Here is a 23,791-nt window from a genome sequence, read left to right on the forward strand (position 1 = left end):
AAAAGTGTCCATGAGGGACTGCAATAATCTTGCACTAGTTACTGACCTGGACAAACCGTTTGTTAGGACACTGGTATATTCAGACACTGTTAGCAAAGCTGTGGCTGTAAGCAGAAAGACGTTTCACCCATGTTACCTGAACAGCTCACAGAGAACCATTATGTTTCTTACAGACAGCGAGTCACTTCAAGAGACCTGACACTACTGCATCTATACAGATGGTCTATAGCGCCATCCTCTGCTCACTTTCATCCTGTGAGATTCATTGATATTTAAACAGTTCTGTGCTATCGACTTATGAAATCAAAATTAAGAGTTTTTTTTTGCTTTTAGTCCATGTTTATTAGCTTTGAGGACATCTATATGCCAGCTCACTCCTAAAAGTTGACAAACTAAGCTTAGATATACACATTTAAAATTAACTGTCGTTCTATTCAGGGAAAACAGATGAAAAACACTGATGAATCATCTTGCACTGAAGAGGCATATATAAATGTTTGTCACATCAAATTGTCACATATTTGTCATATCTTCATAGGGATGTTACCATACTATACTTACAAAAGGTTAGTACTTCCTATGAAAATATTAAAATATGTTCCTGTGTTAATTAAAAAGCTTGGGCCTTTATAAAAATGACATTGTCCTTGCAGCCATATAATATGAAACATTTTGGTCCCAATTTATATAAGGTGTCTTTACCTACAAAGTACTAGCATAAAAATGCATACAGTACATTTTGTAACTACATGTTGTTCTGCAAAATTCTCACAAGATTCACATTTGCTGCTACTGAGGTTGAGGTATGGTTAGGTTTAGAAGTAGGGGTAGGGTTAAGTTAGGGTTAGAGGTTAGAGTTAAGGGTTAGAGGTTAGAGTTAAGGGTTAGATGTTTGAAGCAATTTGGGTAAATTCAAGAGGACTATTTTAAAGTCTGTTGTAAGAGCCACACTTCCTGCTGCCAGGTGGTAGCGCTATGACCGTGCCCCAAAATAGTCACATCCGTGTGATCAGCCCCCATGAACAATCAGGCAGCACCAATATGATTTAAATCACACAATGCATGCAGAAAATATGGGACACTTCCTGTTTACCACTTTTTCCATTGATTTATTGCCTCACCATGGCAACATCGTTCAATATATTAAAAATCTGTTCACAATTTAGCATCTTCAATGTCTTGGCATAATACTGAGTTTGGTGCCAGGCACATGAATCCACTAGGAGTAGTATTCAAAAGTTCAGGGCCTGCAATTTTCAAAAAATGCACATTCAATCCAAAATGGCCGACTTTCTGTTGGGCAGAGCTAATGACTGTAATTTTGAAAGTTGTCCGGCTTGATGAGAACAATATATGTAGCAAGTTTGGTGACCATAGAAGAAACTGATCCCACCACTTTTGTCAAAAGGTGGTGCTACAGAGCTCCCCAGCCACTGCCACGTATACAATTTTGCCCAGGCCTAATGGCCGACAACTCTGATGGAATCGGTCAAAATATCATGACATTTCAAGCATGCCAAGTATCTCAAAAACATGTGAATATACATAAAAAGGAATAATGACATTTAATGTGTTGCCATGGCAACACTGTTTAAGATATCAAGAATCCCTTCAGAATTTTTAATCTGCACTGTCTTGAAATAATAATAATAAAAATAAAAAAATGAAGCAATTCAGGTAAAAGGGATATTTCAAAGTCTGTTAAAAATGGCACACTTCCTTCCACAATTGGTGGCACTACGACCGTGACACACAATAGCCACATCAATGTGATCAGCCCGTAAGGCCAAACATTTGGCTCAATTATGATTTAAATCACATGATGCACGCAGAAGATATGAGACACTTCCCTTTTCCCATTTTTTAATGTTATTTTATCGCGTCGCCATGGCAACACCGTTCGATATATCAAAAATCCGTTCACAATTTGATATCGTCAATGCTCAAAAGGGATGTGCTACAGAGACCCCCGAACATGCCCATCTTCTAGGTGGCGCTACAGAGCCCCCCTGCATGCCCAGCCCTAATGCCCAACGAGTCTGCTGATTGTGCAGTTTCATGCATGTCAAGTACTGAAAATCTTGAAAAGAAGAAGAAAAAGAATAATCTTTGGAAGAACAATAGGTCCTCCACACTTTCAGTGCTTGGGCCTTAATAATCCTTAGAAGAACAATAGGGTCTCCACACTTTCAGTGCTTTGGCCCTAATTAAATGCAGGTACTTTAAATGTAAATATAATGCAACAACACATACAGTATGTACATAATAAGTACATTGTATCAAATGTTTAAGTCCATTGTAGTTAAAGACACCTAATAAAAAGTGGGTCCAACATTTCACTGGTATTACGAGTTGATTCTGTATAGACCACATGCATAATCATTTCCACTTTATGATATTCAAAAACAAAATAAAGACCATTTGTCTTGGAAAACTGCAGAAAGGCAAGAAGAACCGTAAGGAAAATATTTAGTCTTATACGTCTTTTTTATGGTGTGTTTACGTCATGTCGGAATTACAGTAAACAGTACAGTCGACTAGTAAAAACCAAATCACATCTTTGTCGAACTCGTACTTACATGTTGGAAACTGTGAATCATAGGAAAGCTTCGATCTCTGTAATTAACCATAGTGATGTCATATACAGTAAAAACAATCAAAATGCCAGCAGCACGGAAGTTGTGTGGCAAAAGGTGTGGCAACCGCTATACATTTTACCATCTGATGTGTCATCTTATTACAGCTGTGCGTTTTGGTTGCACATTTTTATTCTTCAATATTTTTAATAGCATATATATAGAGGCAATTTATTGTAGTTAATGAAGTATTTTAATATCATCAACAATAAAGTCACACATGGATCCATTTTGGTGTTATGAGCATTGCCATAGAAACAAATCATTTCTGTGTCATTTCATAGTTATGGTAATTCCGACAAGATGTGAATGCTGCATTAGTCTTATCTTTGCAGGCATGAACTAATTGCCTTGTAAAAGTGCACGAGGGCAAAATGCAGCTACAAACACTTGTAAAGATTTTAGGAGTTTTGTCTGTTTTTGAGGATGCCGTGTCTTGTGTCAATTTAAAAAAAAAAATACCTAGTCTCTGTTTCTGTTGATTGTTTCCTGTGCCTGCTCTGATCATGATCACCTGGTTTTTGTTATCCAGTTACATGGGTATTTAAATCCTTGTGTTTGATATTTGACTTCTTTGTCTTGTGTTGTTTGTGTAACCTGGACTTCTTAGTTGATTTTGCTTATTAGTTTCTGGTTTGTATTATTAATTTCATGTGTCATGGCATGTTTTGGACCTTGGTTCAAGGAAGTGTATAAGGAAGTGTATAATTTGGTCATTTTATTCTTTGATATAATAAATAAGGCATTTTGTGTTCACATTATTACATTGTCTTCATCTGTTTTTTACAACATTATATTCGAGATGAAGATAATATGGTAATTCAGCTTTTAAAAGGAATGTTCCTGGTTCAATACCAGTTAAACGATCAACATTTGTGTCCATTATCACAAAATCATTTTTGACTCCTCCCTTCAGTTTGTAAAAACAAAACAAAAAAAATGCATTTACAGTAAGTCATGTACAATAGAAGTCTATAGAGCAAGACATTTTGTAGGGTTTAAAAGAAGAAATGTGAAGCTCATATTTTTATTAATGCACTTATCTTAAAGGGATAGTTCACCCAAAAATGACAATTAAATTGCTTCAGAAGACATAGATTAAACCACTGGAGTCTTATGGATTACTTTTATGTAGGAATGTCCCGATACCATTTTTTTGAGAAAGAATACGAATACAGATACCTGTTTTTTTTAGTTTTTCTGAATTCCATAAAAATGTATTTAAATTTTATCATCAAAATGGTGTTTAAATAAATGAATTCATTAAAACTTTAATCAAATGAAAGTATAACAATTCATTTTCAACATGATTTTATATTATTTTTATCAAATGAAGTGATTTTATAGTGAACCTCACAGCACAATCCAAAATACAACATTGGAGTTATTTTTGTCAAATAAAGTGCTGCATAACAGAGCATCACAAATGTGAGATGTTGCTTAAATATAATAAAATTACTATTTATTTTTTTCTCTCCCCTTTTTCTCCCCAATTTGGAATGTCCAATTCCCAATGCGGTCTAAGTCCTCGTGGTAGCGTAGTGACTCGCCTCAATCCGGGTGGCGGAGGACGAATCTCAGTTGTCTCCACGTCTGAGACAGTCAATCCGCGCATCTTATCACGTGACTTATTGAGCGCGTAACTGCGGAGACATAGCACGTGTGGAGACTTCATGCTATTCTCCGCAGCATCCACGCACAACTCACCATGTGCCCCACTGAGAGCGAACCACATTATAGCGACCATGAGGAGGTTACCCCATATGACTATACCCTCCCTAACAACCGGGCCAATTTGGTTGCTTAGGAGACCTGGCTGGAGTCACTCAGCACGCCCTGGATTCGAATTCACGAATCTAGGGGTGGTAGAATTACTATTGATTTTTAATTATTATTATTTGTAGTATTACAATTACAACGTGACCTAGTGTGGGCTTGTATGAGGGTGAGTAAATGATGAGAGAATTTTAATTTTTGGGTGAAGTATCCCTTTAACTGCTCAGAATACAAATATGTATTATTTGCAATGTCTTGCTCCACAGACGTCAACTGTAAGTGCAAAGTGTATGGTAAATGTGATTTCTGTTTTCTTTCACAAACTGAGGGATGACTTAAAATTATTTTCTGTGGTAATTGACAGCATACCACGTTGACAGTACAGCTTAACTTTAATCGCACCTGGAATATTTCTTTAAAAACATGTTTAAAAATATGAATTTCATGTAAAGTCTACCACTCATGATAAATCCAATGGAGTCAACCCAGCCTGAATCGCCAGGGGTGGTTTTTTGGGTCAGTGGATACAACCCCAATTTCCAAAAAGTTGGGACAGTTTGAAAAATGCTAATAAAAACAAAAATCAGTAATTTGTAAATTATATTCACCCTTTGCTATATTGAAAGCATGACAGCAACACATAATATGATGTTTTACCTTGTGAATTTCATTGTTTTCTTGAAAATGTACAGTCATTTCAAATCAGGTGATTGCAACACGCTCCAAAAAAGTTGAGACAGGGGCAATTTTAGACTAATAACAATTTGACGAGTTGAAATAACAAGGCAATGTGAAACAGGAGATGGTAAACAGGTAAAGCAATCGTGTCATATTAAAAAAGGGGCCTCCAAAAACAGCCAAGTCCTTCAAGAGCAAGGATCATTCGAGACTTGTTAATTTGCCAACAGATACTTCAGCAAATAATCCAGCACTTTGAGAACAATGTTCCCCAAAGACAAATTAGAAAGATTTGGGGCATTTTACCCTCTACAGTGCACAATATAATTAAAAGATTCAAGGAATCTGGTCAAATCACGGTGCGTAAAGGGCAAGATGAAAACCACTTCTGAATGTGCGTGATCTCTGATCCCTCAGACATCACTGTCTTAAAAAACATCATTCATCTGTAATGGATATCATGAACATGGGCTTGAGATTACTTTAGTTAACCTTTGTTAGTCAACACCTTTTGCTGCTGCATCCACAGACGCAAGTTAAGACTTTACTATGCAAAGCAGAAGCCCTACATCAACACTGTCCAGAAGCGCTGCCGACTTCTCTGGGCTCGGTCTCATCTTAGATGGAAAGTAGAACAGTGAAACTGTGTTTTTTGGTCTGAAGAGTCCACATTTCAAAAAGTTTTGGAAAAACACAGTCGTCGTATTCTCCGGGCTAAAGAGGAAAAGGACCATCCCTGTTGTTATTATCATCAGGTCCAAAAGCCAGTGTCTGTATGGGCCAGGGGTGTGTCAGTGCCCATGGCATGGTTAACTTGCACATCTGTGAGAACATCATGAATGCAGACAGATATGTACACATTTTGGAGCAACATATGCTGCCATCCAGCACTGTCTTTTCCAGCGACGTCCTGGCATTTTCAGCAGGACAACTTCAAATCACATACTGCCCAGATTACAACTGCATGGCTGTGTAAGCAGAGTGTGGGTGCTTGACTGGCCTGCATGCAGTCCTTACCTGTCTCCAGTTGAGAATGTGTGGCACATTATGAAGCACATTAGATGGCAACGAAGACCCCATACAACTGTGCATCTGAAGTAATGCATAATGGATGAATGGGGGAAAATTCCACTTTCTAAACTTAACAAACTTGTGTCTTCAGTGCCTAAATGCTTAATAAGTGCTATCAGAAGAAATGGTGATGTTTCACAGTGGAAAACACTGGACTGTCTCAACTTTTTTGGAGCGTGTTGCAGTCATCTGATTTGAAATTTCACAAGGTAAAACATCATATAATATTTAGTGTAGTGCTTTCAATATAGCAAAGGGTGAATATAATTTACAAATCACAATTTTTTTTTTTTTTTTTTTGCATTTTTCATACTGGGCTTAGCTGAGACCTCTGTGGATACGTACGGGGCCATCCTTTGATGAAATACTGGAATAAAATAGGCTACACTTTATAATAAAAGTTTAAATATTAAATCTGTGAGGTGTCATTTATATACTAAAAAACTAACTAAAAAAAATTTAAGCAATTCAGGTAAACATAAGAGGGATATTTCAAAGTCTGTTAAAAGTGGCACACTTCCTTCCACAAGTTGGTGGCACTACGACCGTGACACACAATAGCCACATAAATGTGATCAGCCTGTAAGGCCAAACATTTGGCTCAATTATGATGTAAATCACATGATGCATGCAGAAGATATGAGACACTTCCCTTTTCCCATTTTTTAATGTTATTTTATCGCGTCGCCATGGCAACACCGTTCGATATATCAAAAATCCGTTCACAATTTAGCATTATCAATGCTCAAAAGGGATGTGCTACAGAGCCCCCCGAACATGCCCATCTTCTAGGTGGCGCTACAGAGCCCCCCTGCATGCCCAGCCCTAATGCCCGACGAGTCTGCTGATTGTGCAGTTTCATGCATGTCAAGTACTGAAAATCTTGAAAAGAAGAAGAAAAAGAATAATCCTTAGAAGAACAATAGGGCCTCCACACTTTCAATGCTTGGGACTTAATAATCCTTAGAAGAACAATAGGGTCTCCACACTTTCAGCGCTTTGGCCCTAATTAAATGCAGGTACTTTAAATGTAAATATAATGCAACAACACATACAGTATGTACATAATAAGTACATTGTATCAAATGTTTAAGTCCATTGTAGTTAAAGACACCTAATAAAAAGTGGGTCCAACATTTCACTGGTATTATGAGTTGATTCTGTATAGACCACATGCATAATCATTTCCACTTTATGATATTCAAAAACAAAATAAAGACCATTTGTCTTGGAAAACTGCAGAAAGGCAAGAAGAACCGTAAGGAAAATATTTAGTCTTATACGTCTTTTTTATGGTGTGTTTACGTCATGTCGGAATTACAGTAAATTAAGAGTTTTTGACTAGTAAAAACCAAATCACATCTTTGTCGAACTCGTACTTACATGTTGGAAACTGTGAATCATAGGAAAGCTTCGATCTCTGTAATTAACCATAGTGATGTCATATACAGTAAAAACAATCAAAATGCTGGAGGTGTCATTTATATAGTAAAAAACTAACTGTATTTAGTCTTCTTAGTTCAAAGTTCAGAAGTTTCATGCTTTTAAGACTATGTTCTTTAAAATTTGATTAAAAAAACACTCTTTGTCCCTTTCAGCTTTCCATAGTTTTCAATGCTCACTGTGTATAAACAACAAATTTATATCTATCATCTGGTGTTTTTATGTTAGTTTTACACAATAATCTGGTTTGCCAACTGACATAAAATATAAAAGAAGTTAGTTTAAAAGTCAGCAGGCTGTAAATAGGCTAAATTAGACGTTTAAAATTGTTGCTGGACATACCAAAGTTTGTCAGGTTCATGGCATCATTTCTTAATAAAAGAGTAAAAAAAAGTCTCCTGGCTCAAGTCTTAAAATTTGCAAATTCCTCGAGCACATATTTCCATGCTAGGACTAAAAACAAAATGTCATATCATTTTGGCTCGTTCTGAGCAGAATGGGTTCGTTTTCCTTTCCAATTGGTAACCGGTTAGAACGAAATTAAAGAATAGTTAATACTGCTGTTTTTTTAACCTCGTGCAACCCCGCATACACATGCATGGACGTTGCATTTTGGCTTCGCTATACGCAACACACAATTAAATTTCATTTATACCATCTGATCTCAGTTCAGGAGACTCCGTGCTTTCAGTCATGTGAAAAAACAACATGCCGCCGATCACAGCGGAGTTTGTCTTTGGGAGAAACACAAACAAAACTAAATCTGGTAAAAAACAAATTAGGTTTTTACATTGAAACCTGTTTGAGTCAAAAGCTTAGAGTCACTAGTTTCATCCGATATGCCATTTCTTTTTTAAATCTGAGCGATTTATCACGAAACAGCATGCTGATAAACACAATATACACTAATGTGTACTAATTTTTCTTAGAAATCCTATATTTACTGTGCATTTTATCATTGAGAATAAATGGGTTCATCCAAAAGCTAAACAATTTTGCTTTCAGAGGTTTATATGGAGTTAGGTTGAAAATAAGGTGCATTTCGAACTGTTCTGAGACCAGTGCAGCTAGACAGAACACTGCAGGTTAAGTCATTCACTAAATAGGGAGCAAGGGAGCATACTATGCAGCTCTCTATGCAGCATCCAATCCAAACTTCCAATCAAAAGTTCAGTTTCAGGCTGCAGATGATGTTTGGATCACTCAACATATTTGGCAGACATGGGACAATGGTAATCAGTACATAGATTCAGAATTTAAAATGTACAATTTTATTTTAACATGGTTGGCCGTGATTGAATGATGCTGGCCATTACTTTTGCCTGCAACACCCCAAAAACATAAATAACCAACACTCCTGGAAACATAATAAACCGTTTGATTAAAAACAACTGACTTTCGACAGCTTGGTATTATTTAAAATTTCACAACTTAGTCCACATATGTTGTCATCAATTATAAGGAAAACTATTTCTCTAGAAAGCATTTTTTTTCGCATGTTTATTAGGTGCTACGAGTTACAAATCAAAAAGGGAAATGGAAAATGCACACAGCAGTTATGCTCAGGTCTCAGGAGGCTAAAATAACAGTACTCTGTGCTGCTAAGTGTGGGTGATGTACCAGTTGCAGTGTTACCAAATTTCTCAAGGAAAAAAGGGACCTGGTCTGGAATATCACGCTCAAAATAAGGGACTTGCCTCAACCAAAATAAGCGATAATAAGCAATTAAATTTTTTCCCCATGTGGGGGAATTATCAGCATAGAAATCATAACAAGCAAAGTATACAGTAGCCTATATAAAACAACATATCAATAAATGTATTCTTAAAATTAAATATATCTCCCAAAAATATTTAAAATATTAATAAAATACATCTGGCCATCTAAAATCAATTAATAGCCAAAATCTCTCTCTGCTGCATGCATATACTGCTTGGGAATGTTTGGACTAAACGTCATCTTATGTGGGTCAAATAATTGCATTTTAAATATGTAGAAATTATTTAATAATTATTTAACTATTTTATCTTAATTATTTGTTTAATTACAGATCTGCTTCTCTGTCAAAACCCGGCAGCATCAAATCTGTATCAATGCATCATATCTAACAATAAGTGAACACTTGGAAACAAATGAGAAATGTACATTTTACCTCAATATTTGTCCTTGTATCTGGATGAACCATACAAGTACACTGATGAACCAAAACATTATGACCACTCACAGGTGAAGCGAATAACGTTGCTCATCTCCTAACAAGGCCACATGTCAAGGTCTCGGTAGATTAGATGGTAAGCGAACAATCAGTTCTCGTAGTCAACCTGTTGAATGCAGGAGAAATGGGCAGAAGTAAAGACCTGAGTGACTTTGACAAGGGCCAAATTGTTATGGCCAGATGATTGGTTCAGAGCATCTCTGAAACGACAAGGTTTGTGGGGTGCTCCCAGTCAGTAGTGGTGAGTACCTACCGACAATGGTCCGAGGAGGGACAAACCACAAACCGGCAACAGGGTGTTGGGTACTCAAGGCACGCGAGCATCGGAACTGGACCTTGGAGCAGTGGAAGAAGGTCGCCTGGTCCGATGAGACCCATTTTAATTTACATCAGGTGGATGACCGTGTACGTGTGCGCTGTTTACCTGGGGAAATGATGGCACCAGGATGCACTTTGGGAAGACAACAAGCCGGTGAAGGGAGTGTGATGCTCTGGGTAATGTTCTGCTGGGAAACCCAGGATCCGGCCATTCATGTGGATGTCAATTTGACACGTTCCACCTACCTAAACATCATTGCAGACCAGGTACACCCCTTTATGGCAATGGTATTCCCTGAGGGCAGTGGCCTCTTTCAGCAGGATAATGCGCCCTACCACACTGCACACATTGTTCGGGAATGGTTGGATGAACATGATGAAGAGTTCAAGGTGTTGCCCTGGCCTCCAAATTCCCCAGATCTCAATCCAATAAGTCTGATCCATGGCACCTTCACCTCGCAATTTACAGGACTTGAAGGATCTGCTGCTAATGTCTTGGTGCCAGATATCATAGGACACCTTCAGGGGTCTTGTAGAGTCCATGCCTTGGTGGATCAGCGCTGTTTTGGAAGCACGCAGAGGACCGACAACATATTAGGTAGGTGGTCATAATGTTTTGGCTCATCCGTGTATACATAGTAATTATATACTCTATAATGTCTAAAAGGTCTTCAGAATGTCACAGACGATACATCCACAATGTGCATTAAGGCAAAGAAATGTGTGACGAAGCAGTTTCCTTTAGACATTTACATTTACACTCCTTTACATTTTTTGGGCAACAGGAAGTACTGTTATTCCAAAAAAAAAATTACTGTAATAAACCATTTAGACTTTTGTTTCATGAAAAAAATTATCGGAACAAAATTAAGCAGTTAACTAACATTTAAAACTAAAGCTTTCACTCCGGAACTATTGAAAGGGACATGACTGATAGAAAGAAGCTGCCAGACAGTGTGTGGATACCAAACTGAGTCTGTATTCCGTATTACCACTACCAATACTGGAGAAAGACTGGCATCATTACTTAATATATTTAGTAATATTAAAATAAATTTATATTAGTATAAACTTGATACAGAAGTACAAGTACTTTTGACATCCATAAAAGACAATAATAACATTCGGGGCTTAAGCCCCGGTAGCCCACCCCTAGCGGCGCCCATGTGTACACCAACACTCTTTACCTTGTATTTGCCTTGGTCACAGCCACAGAGGGTGCTCTCCATAGTGTAACTGCGCTGGACGCCAATCTCTCTCCACACTACCACACGAGCCGTGGCCTCTTTGGATCGTTCCACAACAAAACTGCAGCTGGACAAGCTGAACGCTGGAGCCATCTGAGATAGCAGCTTAGGCAGAGTCTAAAAGAAAAGAAAAAAACAAGAGAAGCAGGGTTTAAAAGGGTCATATCATGGAAAGCAGGATTTTTCATGCTTGTTTGATGTACTATATAAACACACTCAGCATAGGCATATTCACAACATAAAGCTTCCCAGTCCACCCAGACCATTTACTGTAACTAAGAACAGTTTATTCTGAAATCATCACAACTATGAGCTCATTAACATATGACCGCCCATATTTAAATATCAACACCTATTCAGTAATCAGCAACTTGGCCCGCCCTTAGGAACGACATTGTAACTGTGATACATCAGTAGTTCTCATATCTAGAGAAGTCAGCCAATCATAACAGAAGCATTTACATTGAAGTCTTAAAGGTACAGTAGCAAAAACGGGCTGTTTAATACATGCAAAATTCATTTACAACTGTTTTTGGAGAAAAGAAAAACATTTACTTAATATTTTGGGCTGTCGATTTTACATGTTAATTAAATATGAATAATTTAATTAATTAATCAGCATATCATGTAATTAATTCAATAACAAATTTTACTCGATTGACAGCCCTAATACAAAATGCTACAAAAGTATAGCATGTTGCCCTTTAAGGATGCCAGTGGAAGATGTCCATTGGTTAGTACACTGGTAAGTGTGTCGTGTGTTACCCTGTATCCCAGGTCCTCATGTAGGTCACAGTTGCTGGTGTTGACATTGGTCTGCCACACAGTCTCCTTTACACTACACCCGTACATGAACACATTCTTCTTCCGTGAATGACCATGATAATCGCAGAACACCTAAACACACACAATTAACAAACAAACATATGCTGCCAGTGTCATTGAACACTATGTGTGAATTCTCAGAGATAAGACGTCACATCTCACCAGTGGAGTTCTTCCTGTAGCTCTGAGATACTGCAGGAGACTCTTGGCATGATAGATGGTGGGGTGCAGCTCTGCATTGGGGTTCTGCCACTGTCTGTTCAGATCCTCCCCGCTCAGAGAACAACGATGACTGCACACACACAGGGAGATGCTCACTGATGGTTATGGATGTGGTATCATGTAGAAGTATTTCCATTTAAGGAATTTAGTAGACACTCTTATCTAGAGAATATTTTAATTTCCATTTCCTTTCCTAATTTTGGTGGGAATGGAAATGGTTAATATTCATTGATGACATTAACACATTATTAAAGGCATGGCAAACAAACCCCTAACTCCAAGTATTAAACTTCAGTGCGTAACTTGTCCTGCTTGGGTCTAGAGCTGTCAACAGGGCTTAGAAATAAAAATTTTCTACAATACATCTGATTTTTTAATCAACGTTGTCTCCTACATCCACTACATCCACTTAATGACTACAGACCTGTCGCCCTGACATCTGTGGTCATGACATCATTTGAGAGACTGGTGTTGGCCCACCTGAAGAACATCACTGGACCCTTTCTAGATCCCCTTCAATTTGCTTATCGAGCAAACAGGTCTGTGGATGATGCAGTCAACATGGGATTGCATCATATCCTGCAACATCTGGACAGACCAGGGACATATGCAAGGATCCTTTTTGTGGACTTCAGTTCGGCTTTCAACACCATCATCCCAGCTATTCTCCAGACTAAATTACACCAACTCTCTGTTCCCATGTCTATCTGTCAGTGGATTACCAGCTTTCTGACAGACAGGCAGCAGTTTGTGAGACAGGGGAAATTCACTTCCAGCACCTCTACAATCAGCACTGATGCCCCCCAGGGATGTGTGCTCTCCCCACTACTCTTCTCACTCTACACCAATGACTCATCGGCAAGGACCCCTCTGTCAAGCTCCTGAAGTTTGCAGATGACACCAATGTCATCGGCCTCATCCGAGATGACGATGAGTCTGCATACAGAAGGGAGGTTAAACAGCCAGCTGTCTGGTGCAGTCAAAACAACCTTGAGCTGAACACGCTCAAAACGGTGGAAATGATTGTGGACTTTAGGAGGAACACCCCAACACTGACCACCCCTCACCATTCTAAACAGCACTGTGGCAGCAGTGGAGTCATGCAGGTTCCTGGGCACTACCATCTCACAGGACCTGAAGTGGGAGACCCACATTGACTCCATTGTGAAAAAAGCCCAGCAGAGTTTGTACTTCCTTTGCCAGCTGAGGAAATTCAACCTGCCACAGGCGCTGCTGATACAGTTCTACTCAGCAGTCATTGAGTCTGTCCTCTGCACTTCAATATCTGTCTGGTTTGGTGCAGCTACGAAATCAGATATCAGAAGACTACAAAGGACAATTCGGACTGCAGAGAGGATTATTGGTTGCCCCCCGTCCCCTCTTCAAGAACTGTACACTTCCAGAGTGAGGAAAAAGGCTGGAAAAATCACTCTGGACCCCACTCACCCTGCCCACTACATTTTGAACTGTTGCCTTCTCGCCGATGCTTCAGAGCTCTGAGCACCAGAACCGTCAGGCACAGGAACAGTTTTTTCCCCTCAGGCTATCCATCTCATGAACAGTTAAAACTGCCCCATTGAGCAATAATTATGTGCAATACACAGTTTAGTCTTTCTTATATTTATCCAACACATCCAACCTTTTCTGCCATTTCATTCCTCTGGGAAAAACAAACAAACAAAAAAAAACATTTGCACTGTACATAACAGATTTGGATTTACACTGTACATAACAGATTGTATTAGATTTGCACTACCCATGTGTATGTATGTATGTGTGTGTCTGTACGTATGTGTATAATTAGAATTATTTTTTATTTTTTATTATTATCTATGTCTTGTTGCTGTTTTTGTATTGTTGTACACTGGAAGCTCCTGTCACCAAGACAAATTCCTTGTATGTGTAAGCATACTTGGCAATAAAGCTCATTCTGATTCTGATTCTGATTCTACAGGGCGAAACAAATCAATACATAACCAATCAGCACCGTGTTGTAGTGATTGTTTATTGCAAAGAACAATTCTGTCTGTTAACAAATGTGCATAAAATGATAAAGTAAAAAGATTTACCCAGTTCATATTCTCAAATATTATGTATAAAAGTAAAACGAGAAAAAAAACACTTCCACAGACAGTTCTTTGTTAACTTAGTGCTGCACAGTAGCCTATACTGGTGCCATAGTACTATCACAGTTTCATCATGATGGCGGTACCATTGTGTTTTTCATTAAATACAGTTGTATTTACATAACTAATGTTATGCAGCGAGATGCTGATAACAGAGCATGGCCAAAGGCCTCCATCTCTGGGGGCTGTTCACATCAACGTATTTTTTAATGTAAGCACGCACTAGACGGATGTTTTGACCATTGCATCGTGTCTTACTGTTTTCAGTGTCTTTTTTAAACGCTGTGTCAATTTAAATGGAAATTCAACCTTTAAAATGAGTCTTTAGACACCCGCATTCTATTTCTCATCATTGCACTGCGTCTGTTTTTGCCCAGGAATGCAATCGTCATCAGTGTTGGCACACATCCAAATATTATCATTTTGAATTTTAATTTGACACCCTTAGTTGGGTGTAATCAGATTACAAAGTAACAGTAATACAATGACTTTTTAATCAAAAAGTAGTGTAACCTATTACATTTTAAATTCTTGTAATCAGATAACTACGGATCCACTTAGAGGACAAAGTGGGAATTTCTTTTCTGAAACAGTTTTGCGTTCCCTCGTAATAAATTTTGCGTACCCTCGAAATAAATTCACCATGGTTTTCCTATCGTAACCATATTTTAACCATGATATTCATAGTGATAACACAGTAATAATACAGAAAAAAGAGAACTATGTTGATAAAAATAATACTTTTGTGGTTATTATGGTTTTACTCCAAATACCATGGTATATGTAGTAACCACAAGATTAATCATGGTTAATCTATAGTAAAACAGTATACAGTTTTTTCCAAAAAAAAAAAAAACGTGCTTACTACAGTCTACAATATTACTATGGTAAAACCATAGTTAAACTATGGTATTTGTATAGTAAACAAAATAAGTACCATAATTACCACAAAATTATGATTTTTTTTAGGGATGCACCATTATGAAATTTCTGGGCCGATACTGATGACCGATAATTAACTGCCCATTGTGGCCGATACGATAGCCGATTTTATCGTGTTTTTTTTTTTAATCCCTTACTGTGGAACTTGGATGTGGAATTTGGACTTGCTGCTATTTAAGGTTTGGCTGATGTAACATGAACCAGAAATGTGCCTATATTACAGATTTTTGCTGATTTGAATGACAAATAAATGACAATACACTTGCATAAATTGTATGGTGCCCATTTATATGAGTGTTTACGGTAATCCTGATGGCTCACTAACAGAGAGATGGTTTGGTTTAATGGATTAAACCAAAATGAGGCTATAAACTGCATGTAATGAACATTAAACAACAAAACACACAATACAAACCTTAATCTCTGTATACACAGTGTAATATTTATGATAGCAGCCAGACAGCGAGTGCAGTGGTGGTTTGTGAGTGTTATGTATGTGCTTATGCGCGTCTTATTCACATACACTTACGACAGCGCTCATCTGTGACAGTTCCACTGTATAATTTATGAAATGTGAACAACAATTATAATGGGAATAAGTAACATCATACAGATTGAATAGTCATGACTCATAATGTTCTAAAAATCTCAACTCTTAAAATACAACACGCACATTCGTTTCACTCACAAACTAGTGTTTTTAGCCATCTCGAGTCACTCTGTGAGAATTATTTCAATATAAATGTACCGTGTTAGGTTGTGTTTGGACTTGTTTTAATCACAATGCTGTGCTGTAAGTAAAGATGTGCTATTTTCCATATTCTGTTAATGTTTCATGAAGTAATACGCGAAAAGGATTGCCCCCAAGTAACATACTGTACCATGCAATTTTTGCTGCGTTTTTTTTGTTTATTGCCTCATGAAACAAATGGAATATGGGAAATTACATGTAGTTACATACAGCAGATGACTAAAACCAGCCCCAAAACAATGTAACAAGGTGTAGAGATGTTCAAATAATCCTCACAGAGTGACATGAGGTTGGCTCTCACTCACACATTCACGTTGTGTGCACACACACACTGTCTTTGAGGATGCCCGAGTCCCTGCCTGAAGGAAAGAAGCAGCAGGCAGTCAGAGATTCTCAGCCGCAAGCAAATAAACCGTAACAAATTATCGGCGAAAATATTAGCGGTAATTCCATTAGCGGCACGATAATAATATTTAGATTTTCCCGGTTATCGGCCAATAATATATCGATATATCGTGCATATCCTAGACCTTTTTTAGCATAGCTTTTGTTTTTTCTGTATTATCACTATGGTTTCACTAAGAATATCATGGTAAAAATATGGTTATTGTAGTAAAACCATGGTAAATTTATTGTGAGGAAATGCAAACTTTTTGCAAGGGAACGCAAACTATTGTGAGGGCACGCATAACTATTTCAGAAAACAATTCCAGTGCTGTCCTCTAAGGGGCTCCGTAGATTACAGTTACTGTCTTTCAATTAATTTAATTACTTTTAAGAACATTACTAGGGTTAGACATATTTCTTTTATTTTCTCTCCCCAATTCAGAATGCCCAATTCCCAATGCGTCCTCGTGGTGGTGTAGTGAGTCGCCTCAATCTGGGTGGCGGAGGACGAATCTCAGTTGCCTCCACGTCGGATATGTGTAACCCGGGGGGCCTGGGTAGATCAGCGAGTATTGACGCTGACTACCACCTCTGGAGTCGCAAGTTCAAATCTAGGGCGTGCTGAGTGACTCCAGACAGGTTTCCTAAGCAACCAAATTGGCCTGGTTGCTAGGGAGGGTAGGGTCACATGGGGTAACCTCCTTGTGGTCACGATTAGTGGTTTTTGCTCTCAATGGGGCGTGTGGTAAGTTGTGCATGGATCGCGGAGAGTAGCATGAGCCTCCACATGCTGCGAGTCTCCGGTGTCATGCACGACGAGCCACGTGATAAGATGTGCGGACTGACTGTCTCAGAAGCTGAGGCAACTGTGGAATTGGGCATTCCAAATTAGGAGAAAAGGGGATAAAATAATAATAATAATAATAAATAAATTAAAATAAATATGTGATTATTTTTTCAACAAAGTAATGAGTAATGTAATCTGATTATAATTTTAACAAAGTAATTAGTCATTTGTGTTAGGTTACTTTTTTGAGTAACCCAACACTGCTAAGGATATGATTGATTCCTCAAATCGTGCGGCTTGTTAAGAAAAGTTGTGCTATTACATTTTGTTTTTTTAAGAGACCAGATGTATGATTTTTGCCTGGTGGACTATCTTGCTACTAAATCTTCAGTGCCAGTTAGGTTCAGATAAGTTTGCTGTACCTCACTACAGTCCATGGAGATGATTTTGCCGTGTGTTGACATACTTGCCGTTGATGACTCCATCAGGGTTGAGCATGGGGATGATCTTGAAGATGTAGCTCTCTCTCAGACTCTGAGCTTGAGGACTGGAGCTCATGAGGAACTCCAGAGAACCCTTCATCACCCAGCTGGAGTTAGTCTCACCTGGATGAACCCGCGAAGACAGAAACACCACCGGACGACTCCCTACACACACACACACACACACACACACACACACATTACAGCCTGGCTGAGTGTGCCACACTCATTCACAGAGGTTGAAATGTGATAACTGTTCAGAAAAGGGTGTGCACATGTTAGAATGTATGTGAGAGTCAATTAGTACATGTTTAAGTGTGGGTGTGACGTACTGAACTGGCTGATGTGCTCATTGCTGCTGGACTCTGGCATGGCTGTGATGGTGAGCAGAGGGCAGCTGTTTCCACCCAGTGTTTCACACAGTTCATCCTGTCTGTAGTAGATCTCACTGGTACACAGTCCGCTTAACTTCTGCAGGTGCATCTGTTACCAGTAAAGCACATCATTTTAGTATAAATTAAAAGTATGTGAATTGGGATACAGCCACAATACCATTAAAACTCTTGATAAGACACATATATCACGTGTTAGATCAATTTAGGATATCAAAAGAGGCTGTATTTGTACAGTACCTTCAGCGTTGAGTAAGTGTATGGGTAATGGTAGGCAAAGTAACAAACATCATCTTTCTGCTGAAAGGTCACAGTAAAGGTCATGGAAAAGTAGGATTTGCCCTTTTGACCTCCGGCCGCAATGGAGCTTCGTGAGAAATGATTCCTGGGTAGATAACATGAGAAAGGAACATAAATTCTTTCAAACCATAACTAGGTGTTTCTTCAACTTCGAGAATTTCATGTCTTAGGGGTTGATTATTATTAAAACGAACAGATTTCAATTATTGTCTTTTAGTTATATAAAGATAACATTAAAGCTGAACTGCAAACTTTTCACAAGGCCTTCATCAATTATTTTTTGTACTTTTCAAATACCTTATATGTATATGTTTAAGTGTTGTTCCAGACCCAGACTTTCAATATTAAACTATGAAAATCCATTATAAAAATACTAATTATTACATGTTTGAACTATGATCAAGAGTGAAATAAAACAATTTCAAAATGAATTGCGAGAAAATGATTTCTGTCAATTTTCAAATATTACAACTGTCTTACAGTTGTGGCATCATTTCCACCACACCAAATACAGTGGCAAGAAAATGTATGTGAACCCTTTGGAATTACTTGCATTTATATATATATATATTGTATATTTGTTTTAAAATCTGGTTTGATCTTCATCTAAGTTACAATAATGAATAAACACAATCTGTTTTAACTAATAACACACACATTATTGTATTGTTCTTGTACATACTGGATACACCATTCAAACATTCACAGTGTAGGTTGGTAAATGTATGTGAACCCCTAGGCTAATGACATCATTAAATCTAATTAGGGTCAGGAGTTGGCAAACTTGGCATCCAATTAATGAAACGAGATTGGAGGTGTGGGTTAGAGCTACTTTGACTTATAAAAAGCACTCAAAAATGTTGAGTTTGCTATTCATAAGAAGCATCTGCTGATGTTGACCATGCCTTGCAAAAAAAGAGATCTCAGAAGACTTAAGTGGCCATCTAGCTAAGATGATTCAACAGGCAAACTGCAGAATGCTCAATGAGGTAAAAAAGAACCCTAGAGTGACAGCTAAAGACTTGAAGGAATCATTGGAACTGGTTAACATCTCTGTTTATGAGTCTGCTATACAGAAAACATTACACAGGCATGGTGTCCATTGCAGGACACCACAAAGGAATCTGCTGCTTTCCAACAAAAACATTTCTTTTTTTTTTATTTTAATTTTTATCCCCTTTTCTCCCCAATTTGGAATGCCCAATTCCCACTACTTAGTAGGTCCTCGTGGTGGCGCAGTTACCTCAATCCGGGTGGTGGAGGACAAGTCTCAGTTGCCTCCACTTCACGTGGCTCATTGTGCATGACACCACGGAGACTCCCAGCATGTGGAGGCTCATGCTACTCTCCGCGATCCACGCGCAACTTACCGCCCCTTTGAGAGCAAGAACCACTAATCGTGACCACAAGGAGGTTACCCCATGTGACTCTACCCTCCCTAGCAACCGGGCCAATTTGGTTGCTTATGAGACCTGGCTGGAGTCACTCAGCACACCCTGGATTCGAATTCGCAACTTCATGGGTGGTAGTCAGCGTCAATACTCGCTGAGCTACCCAGGCCCCTAACAAAAACACTTCTGCACACCTGAAGTTTGCCAAAGACCACCTTGACACTCCACAACATTACTGGGAAAATATTTTGTGGACTGTTGAAAATAAGGTTGAATTATTTGGGAAGAACACACAGCACTAGGTATGGAGTAAAAAGGGGACCGCAAACCAACATGAAAACATCATCCCAACTGTGAAGTATGGTGGAGGTGCTGCTTTGCTGCTTCGGGGCCTGGACCGCTTGCCATCAGGGGGAAAAAATGTATTCCTAAGTTTGGGAACACTTGGTTGAGGTTATTGCGGCCAAAGGAGGATCAACCAGTTAATAAATCCAAGGGCTCACTTACTTTTTCCACAGCACTGTGAATATTGAACACATCCCATTAAACAAAGACATAAGATTATAATTGCTTTTTGTGACCAATTAATGCAAAAAACCCCGCTTATTTCAAAGGGTTCACATACTTTTTCTTGCCCCTGTAATCTTGCCACAATAGTTTTTTCAAAAGTTAGTGTACTTGTTAACCAAGTCTACAAAATTGTCACTGTAGAACGAGACAAGTGATGTCTGAAGAAAATCAAGGTAAATACCCCTTGTAGGCCGAATATATTTATCTCCCAATCCGATACTTAAACTCTCAGTAACAGCCAAAATACCAATCCAATATCTATACCTCACTGTGTGGAACTGATTGGGGGTACTCTTTTATATGAAACACAAACCTCTAACATCACATTATTTTAATATAAATGTGTAGCTTGATTGTTAACTAGTCTGCTCTATAATGCAGCAGCAAAATTCACTCAGCTATAGAAAGAAGCCAGTTTTCTTTGCACATTTTTTTTTTCAACTTGTATCTGGACATAAAAGGATTCAGATATTTTTTTGTTTTTCATTTTAGTTGTAATAGGATACAAGTCCACTTTTCATAAACTTTTCGGAACCCAGTCAACTTAAATATTGTTGTAATTTGTAAACAAATAATGATAATGATAATTATTATTATTATTATTAACTTTTAGAATTGTATTATACAATACTAATATACACTGATGAGCCAAAACATTATGACCACCTGCCTAATAGGCTGTGGGTCCTCCGGGTGCCACCAAAACAGCACCGACCTGCCAAGGCATGGCCTCTACAAGGTGTCCTGTGGTATCTGGCACCAAGACAATAGCAGCAGACCCATCGTGTCCTGTAAGTTGTGAGGTGGAGCCACCGTGAATCAGACTTGTTGGTCCAGCACATTCAACAGATGCTCAATCGGATTGAGAGCTGGGGACTTTGGAGGCCACGACAACACCTTGAACTCTTCATCACGTTCCTCAAACCATTCCCGAACAATGTGTGCAGTGTGGCACGGCGCATTATCCTGCTGAAAGAGGCCACTGCTATCAGGGAATACCATTGCCATAAAGGGTGTACCTGGTCTGGAACGGTGTTTAGGTAGGTGGCATGTGTCAAATTAACATCCACATGAATGGCTGGACCCAGGGTTTCGCAGCAGAACATTGCCCAGAGCATCACACTCCCTCCACAGGATTGTCGTCTTCCCACAGTGCATCCTGGTGCCATCACTTCCCTAGGTAAACGGCGCACACGTACACGCCTGTCCACATGATGTAAAAGAAAACGGGACTCATCAGACCAGGCAACCTTCTTCCACTGCTCAAAGGTCCAGTTCCAACACTTGCATGCCCATTGTAGGCACTTTCGATGGTGGACAGGGGTCATCATGAGCACTCTGACCGAACTGTGGCTACCCAGCCCCATATGCAGCAGGATGCGATGCACTGTGTATTGTGACACATTCATCCCGTAACCATCATTAAAATTTTCTGTGACTTGTGCCACAGTAGGCCTTCTGTTGGTTCAGACCAGACAGGATAGCCTTCATTGGCTTTCAGGCATCGATGAGCCTTGGGCCCTCAACAACCTGTCGCCGGTTTGTGGTTTGTCCCTCCTCGGACCACTGACCAGGAACACCCCACATGCCTTGCTGTTTCAGAGATGCTCTGACCCAGTCGTCTGGCCATAACAATATGGCCCTTGTCAAAGTAGCTCAGGTCCTTACTCCTTGCCCATTTCTTCTGCATTCAACACGTTGACCACGAAAACTGATTGTTCGCTTACCATCTAATATACCCAGACCTCGACATGTGGCCTTGTTAGGAGATGATCAATGTTATTCGCTTCACCAGAGATTGGTCATAATGTTTTGGCTCATCTGTGTATATTCAGTTGTGCATTCGTAATTTTAAAACCCTCTAGCTTTTATTTTGGCGGAAACCTCCAGGAAGTCCTTTAAGTGCGTGTATGTAGCCTAGTTCACAGTAGTTTAATATAATTTTAATTTAATAAGCGAACCGAACTAATGAGCATCTGAGCAATGAGTTGTTGCTTATGTTGATTGCTCACATATTGTGAGCCACTCTGAGAGCTAAGAACAGCAGCGCATCGGGATAGCCCTGTGTGTGCTATGAGTGTGTGTCAACAGAGCAGCGCGTTTTCACTGAAACACGCTGTGAATGCAGACTATAGGTCTGATTCAAAAAGCTATCGTTTGTCTTCAGGAGAATTTTAATAAAATGCAAGAGTCATATGGACTACTTTAATGGTGCTTTTATTGTTCTTTTGTGTCATTTTTGGAGCTTGACGGTAATGACCATAACTAACACACAGTATCGGATTTGGATCTGGCTCGTCGGACCTATACACGATCCGGTTAAAAACGTCAGCATTGGGGCCTGGGTAGCTCAGTGGTAAAGACGCTGGCTACCACCCCTGGAGTTCGCGAGTTTGAATCCCAGGGCGTGCTGAGTGACTCCAGCCAGGTCTCCTAAGCAACCAAATTGGCCCGGTTGCTAGGGAGGATAGAGTCACATGGGGTAACCTCCTTGTGATTGCTATAATGTGGTTTGCTATCAGTGGGGCATGTGGTGAGTTGTGCGTAGATGCCGCAGTGGATGGCATGGTAAAACGCTCAACGAGCCACATGATAAGATGCGCAGGTTGACGGTCTCAGATGCGGAGGCAGCTGAGATTCGTCCTCCACCACCCGGATTGAGGTGAGTCACTACGCCACCACGAGGACTTAGAGCAAAATTGGGAATTGGACATTCCAAATTTTTTTTCACAAAAAAACATCAGTATTGGAGCCAGGTATTGGATTCGGTGCATCACTCATTTTTAATCAATATTTTAGGTTAAAATTGATCTGAATGTAAAAGGGACATGTATTTATGAGATCCTGTAACTGTTCACCAATCAGCATTTTATTTTTTATTTTTTTAATGTTAAATGGCCTGCAGTGTATATTTTATGTGGGCTTGGGCAGATGACACATTTCCAAAAGTAAGCAATGCCAATCACTCAGTCAATATGGAGAAGATGGTCCTTACTTGTAGTAACAGATATCTGATCCAGTTCTAACCCATTGGGGACTGCCGTTTATGGCTTCCTGTACCGAGTACATCAGCACCTGCATACCTGTCACACCAAAGCACAAATAAGGCAAAACTAAATCCTTGAAACCCATTCTGACATCGAAGCTGGTTAGAAGTGGATTGACCGAGATCACGTGTGTTGCTGAATACTGTAGAACGTCTAAGGCCTAAAAATACTCTAAGTAATATCTT

The 23,791-nt window shown here is 39.1% G+C and overlaps 1 protein-coding gene across 8 annotated transcripts in view; it reads right to left on the reverse strand.

Annotated features, from left to right (window-relative positions):
• Positions 1-23,791, reverse strand: part of LOC127414439 (cytosolic carboxypeptidase 1) — an 80,255-nt gene that overhangs the window by 26,977 nt on the left and 29,487 nt on the right. For 5 of the 8 annotated variants that reach the window (XM_051652449.1, XM_051652448.1, XM_051652451.1 and 2 more), the window contains exons 18-24: positions 23,555-23,642; positions 18,539-18,683; positions 18,239-18,389; positions 17,891-18,071; positions 12,372-12,501; positions 12,150-12,281; positions 11,325-11,501 (exon numbers count right to left, since the gene is read on the reverse strand). In XM_051652449.1, coding sequence (XP_051508409.1) covers positions 11,325-11,501; positions 12,150-12,281; positions 12,372-12,501; positions 17,891-18,071; positions 18,239-18,389; positions 18,539-18,683; positions 23,555-23,642 — 1,004 coding nt within the window. Of the gene's footprint in view, positions 1-46; positions 105-9,828; positions 9,926-10,072; positions 10,698-11,324; positions 11,502-12,149; positions 12,282-12,371; positions 12,502-17,890; positions 18,072-18,238; positions 18,390-18,538; positions 18,684-23,554; positions 23,643-23,791 lie in introns of all 8 variants that reach the window. The other 3 variants (XR_007892799.1, XR_007892798.1, XM_051652453.1) reach the window with 3 other exon arrangements.

This window comes from Myxocyprinus asiaticus, chromosome 24 (genome assembly GCF_019703515.2).
Source record: "Myxocyprinus asiaticus isolate MX2 ecotype Aquarium Trade chromosome 24, UBuf_Myxa_2, whole genome shotgun sequence".
NCBI lineage: Eukaryota > Metazoa > Chordata > Actinopteri > Cypriniformes > Catostomidae > Myxocyprinus > Myxocyprinus asiaticus.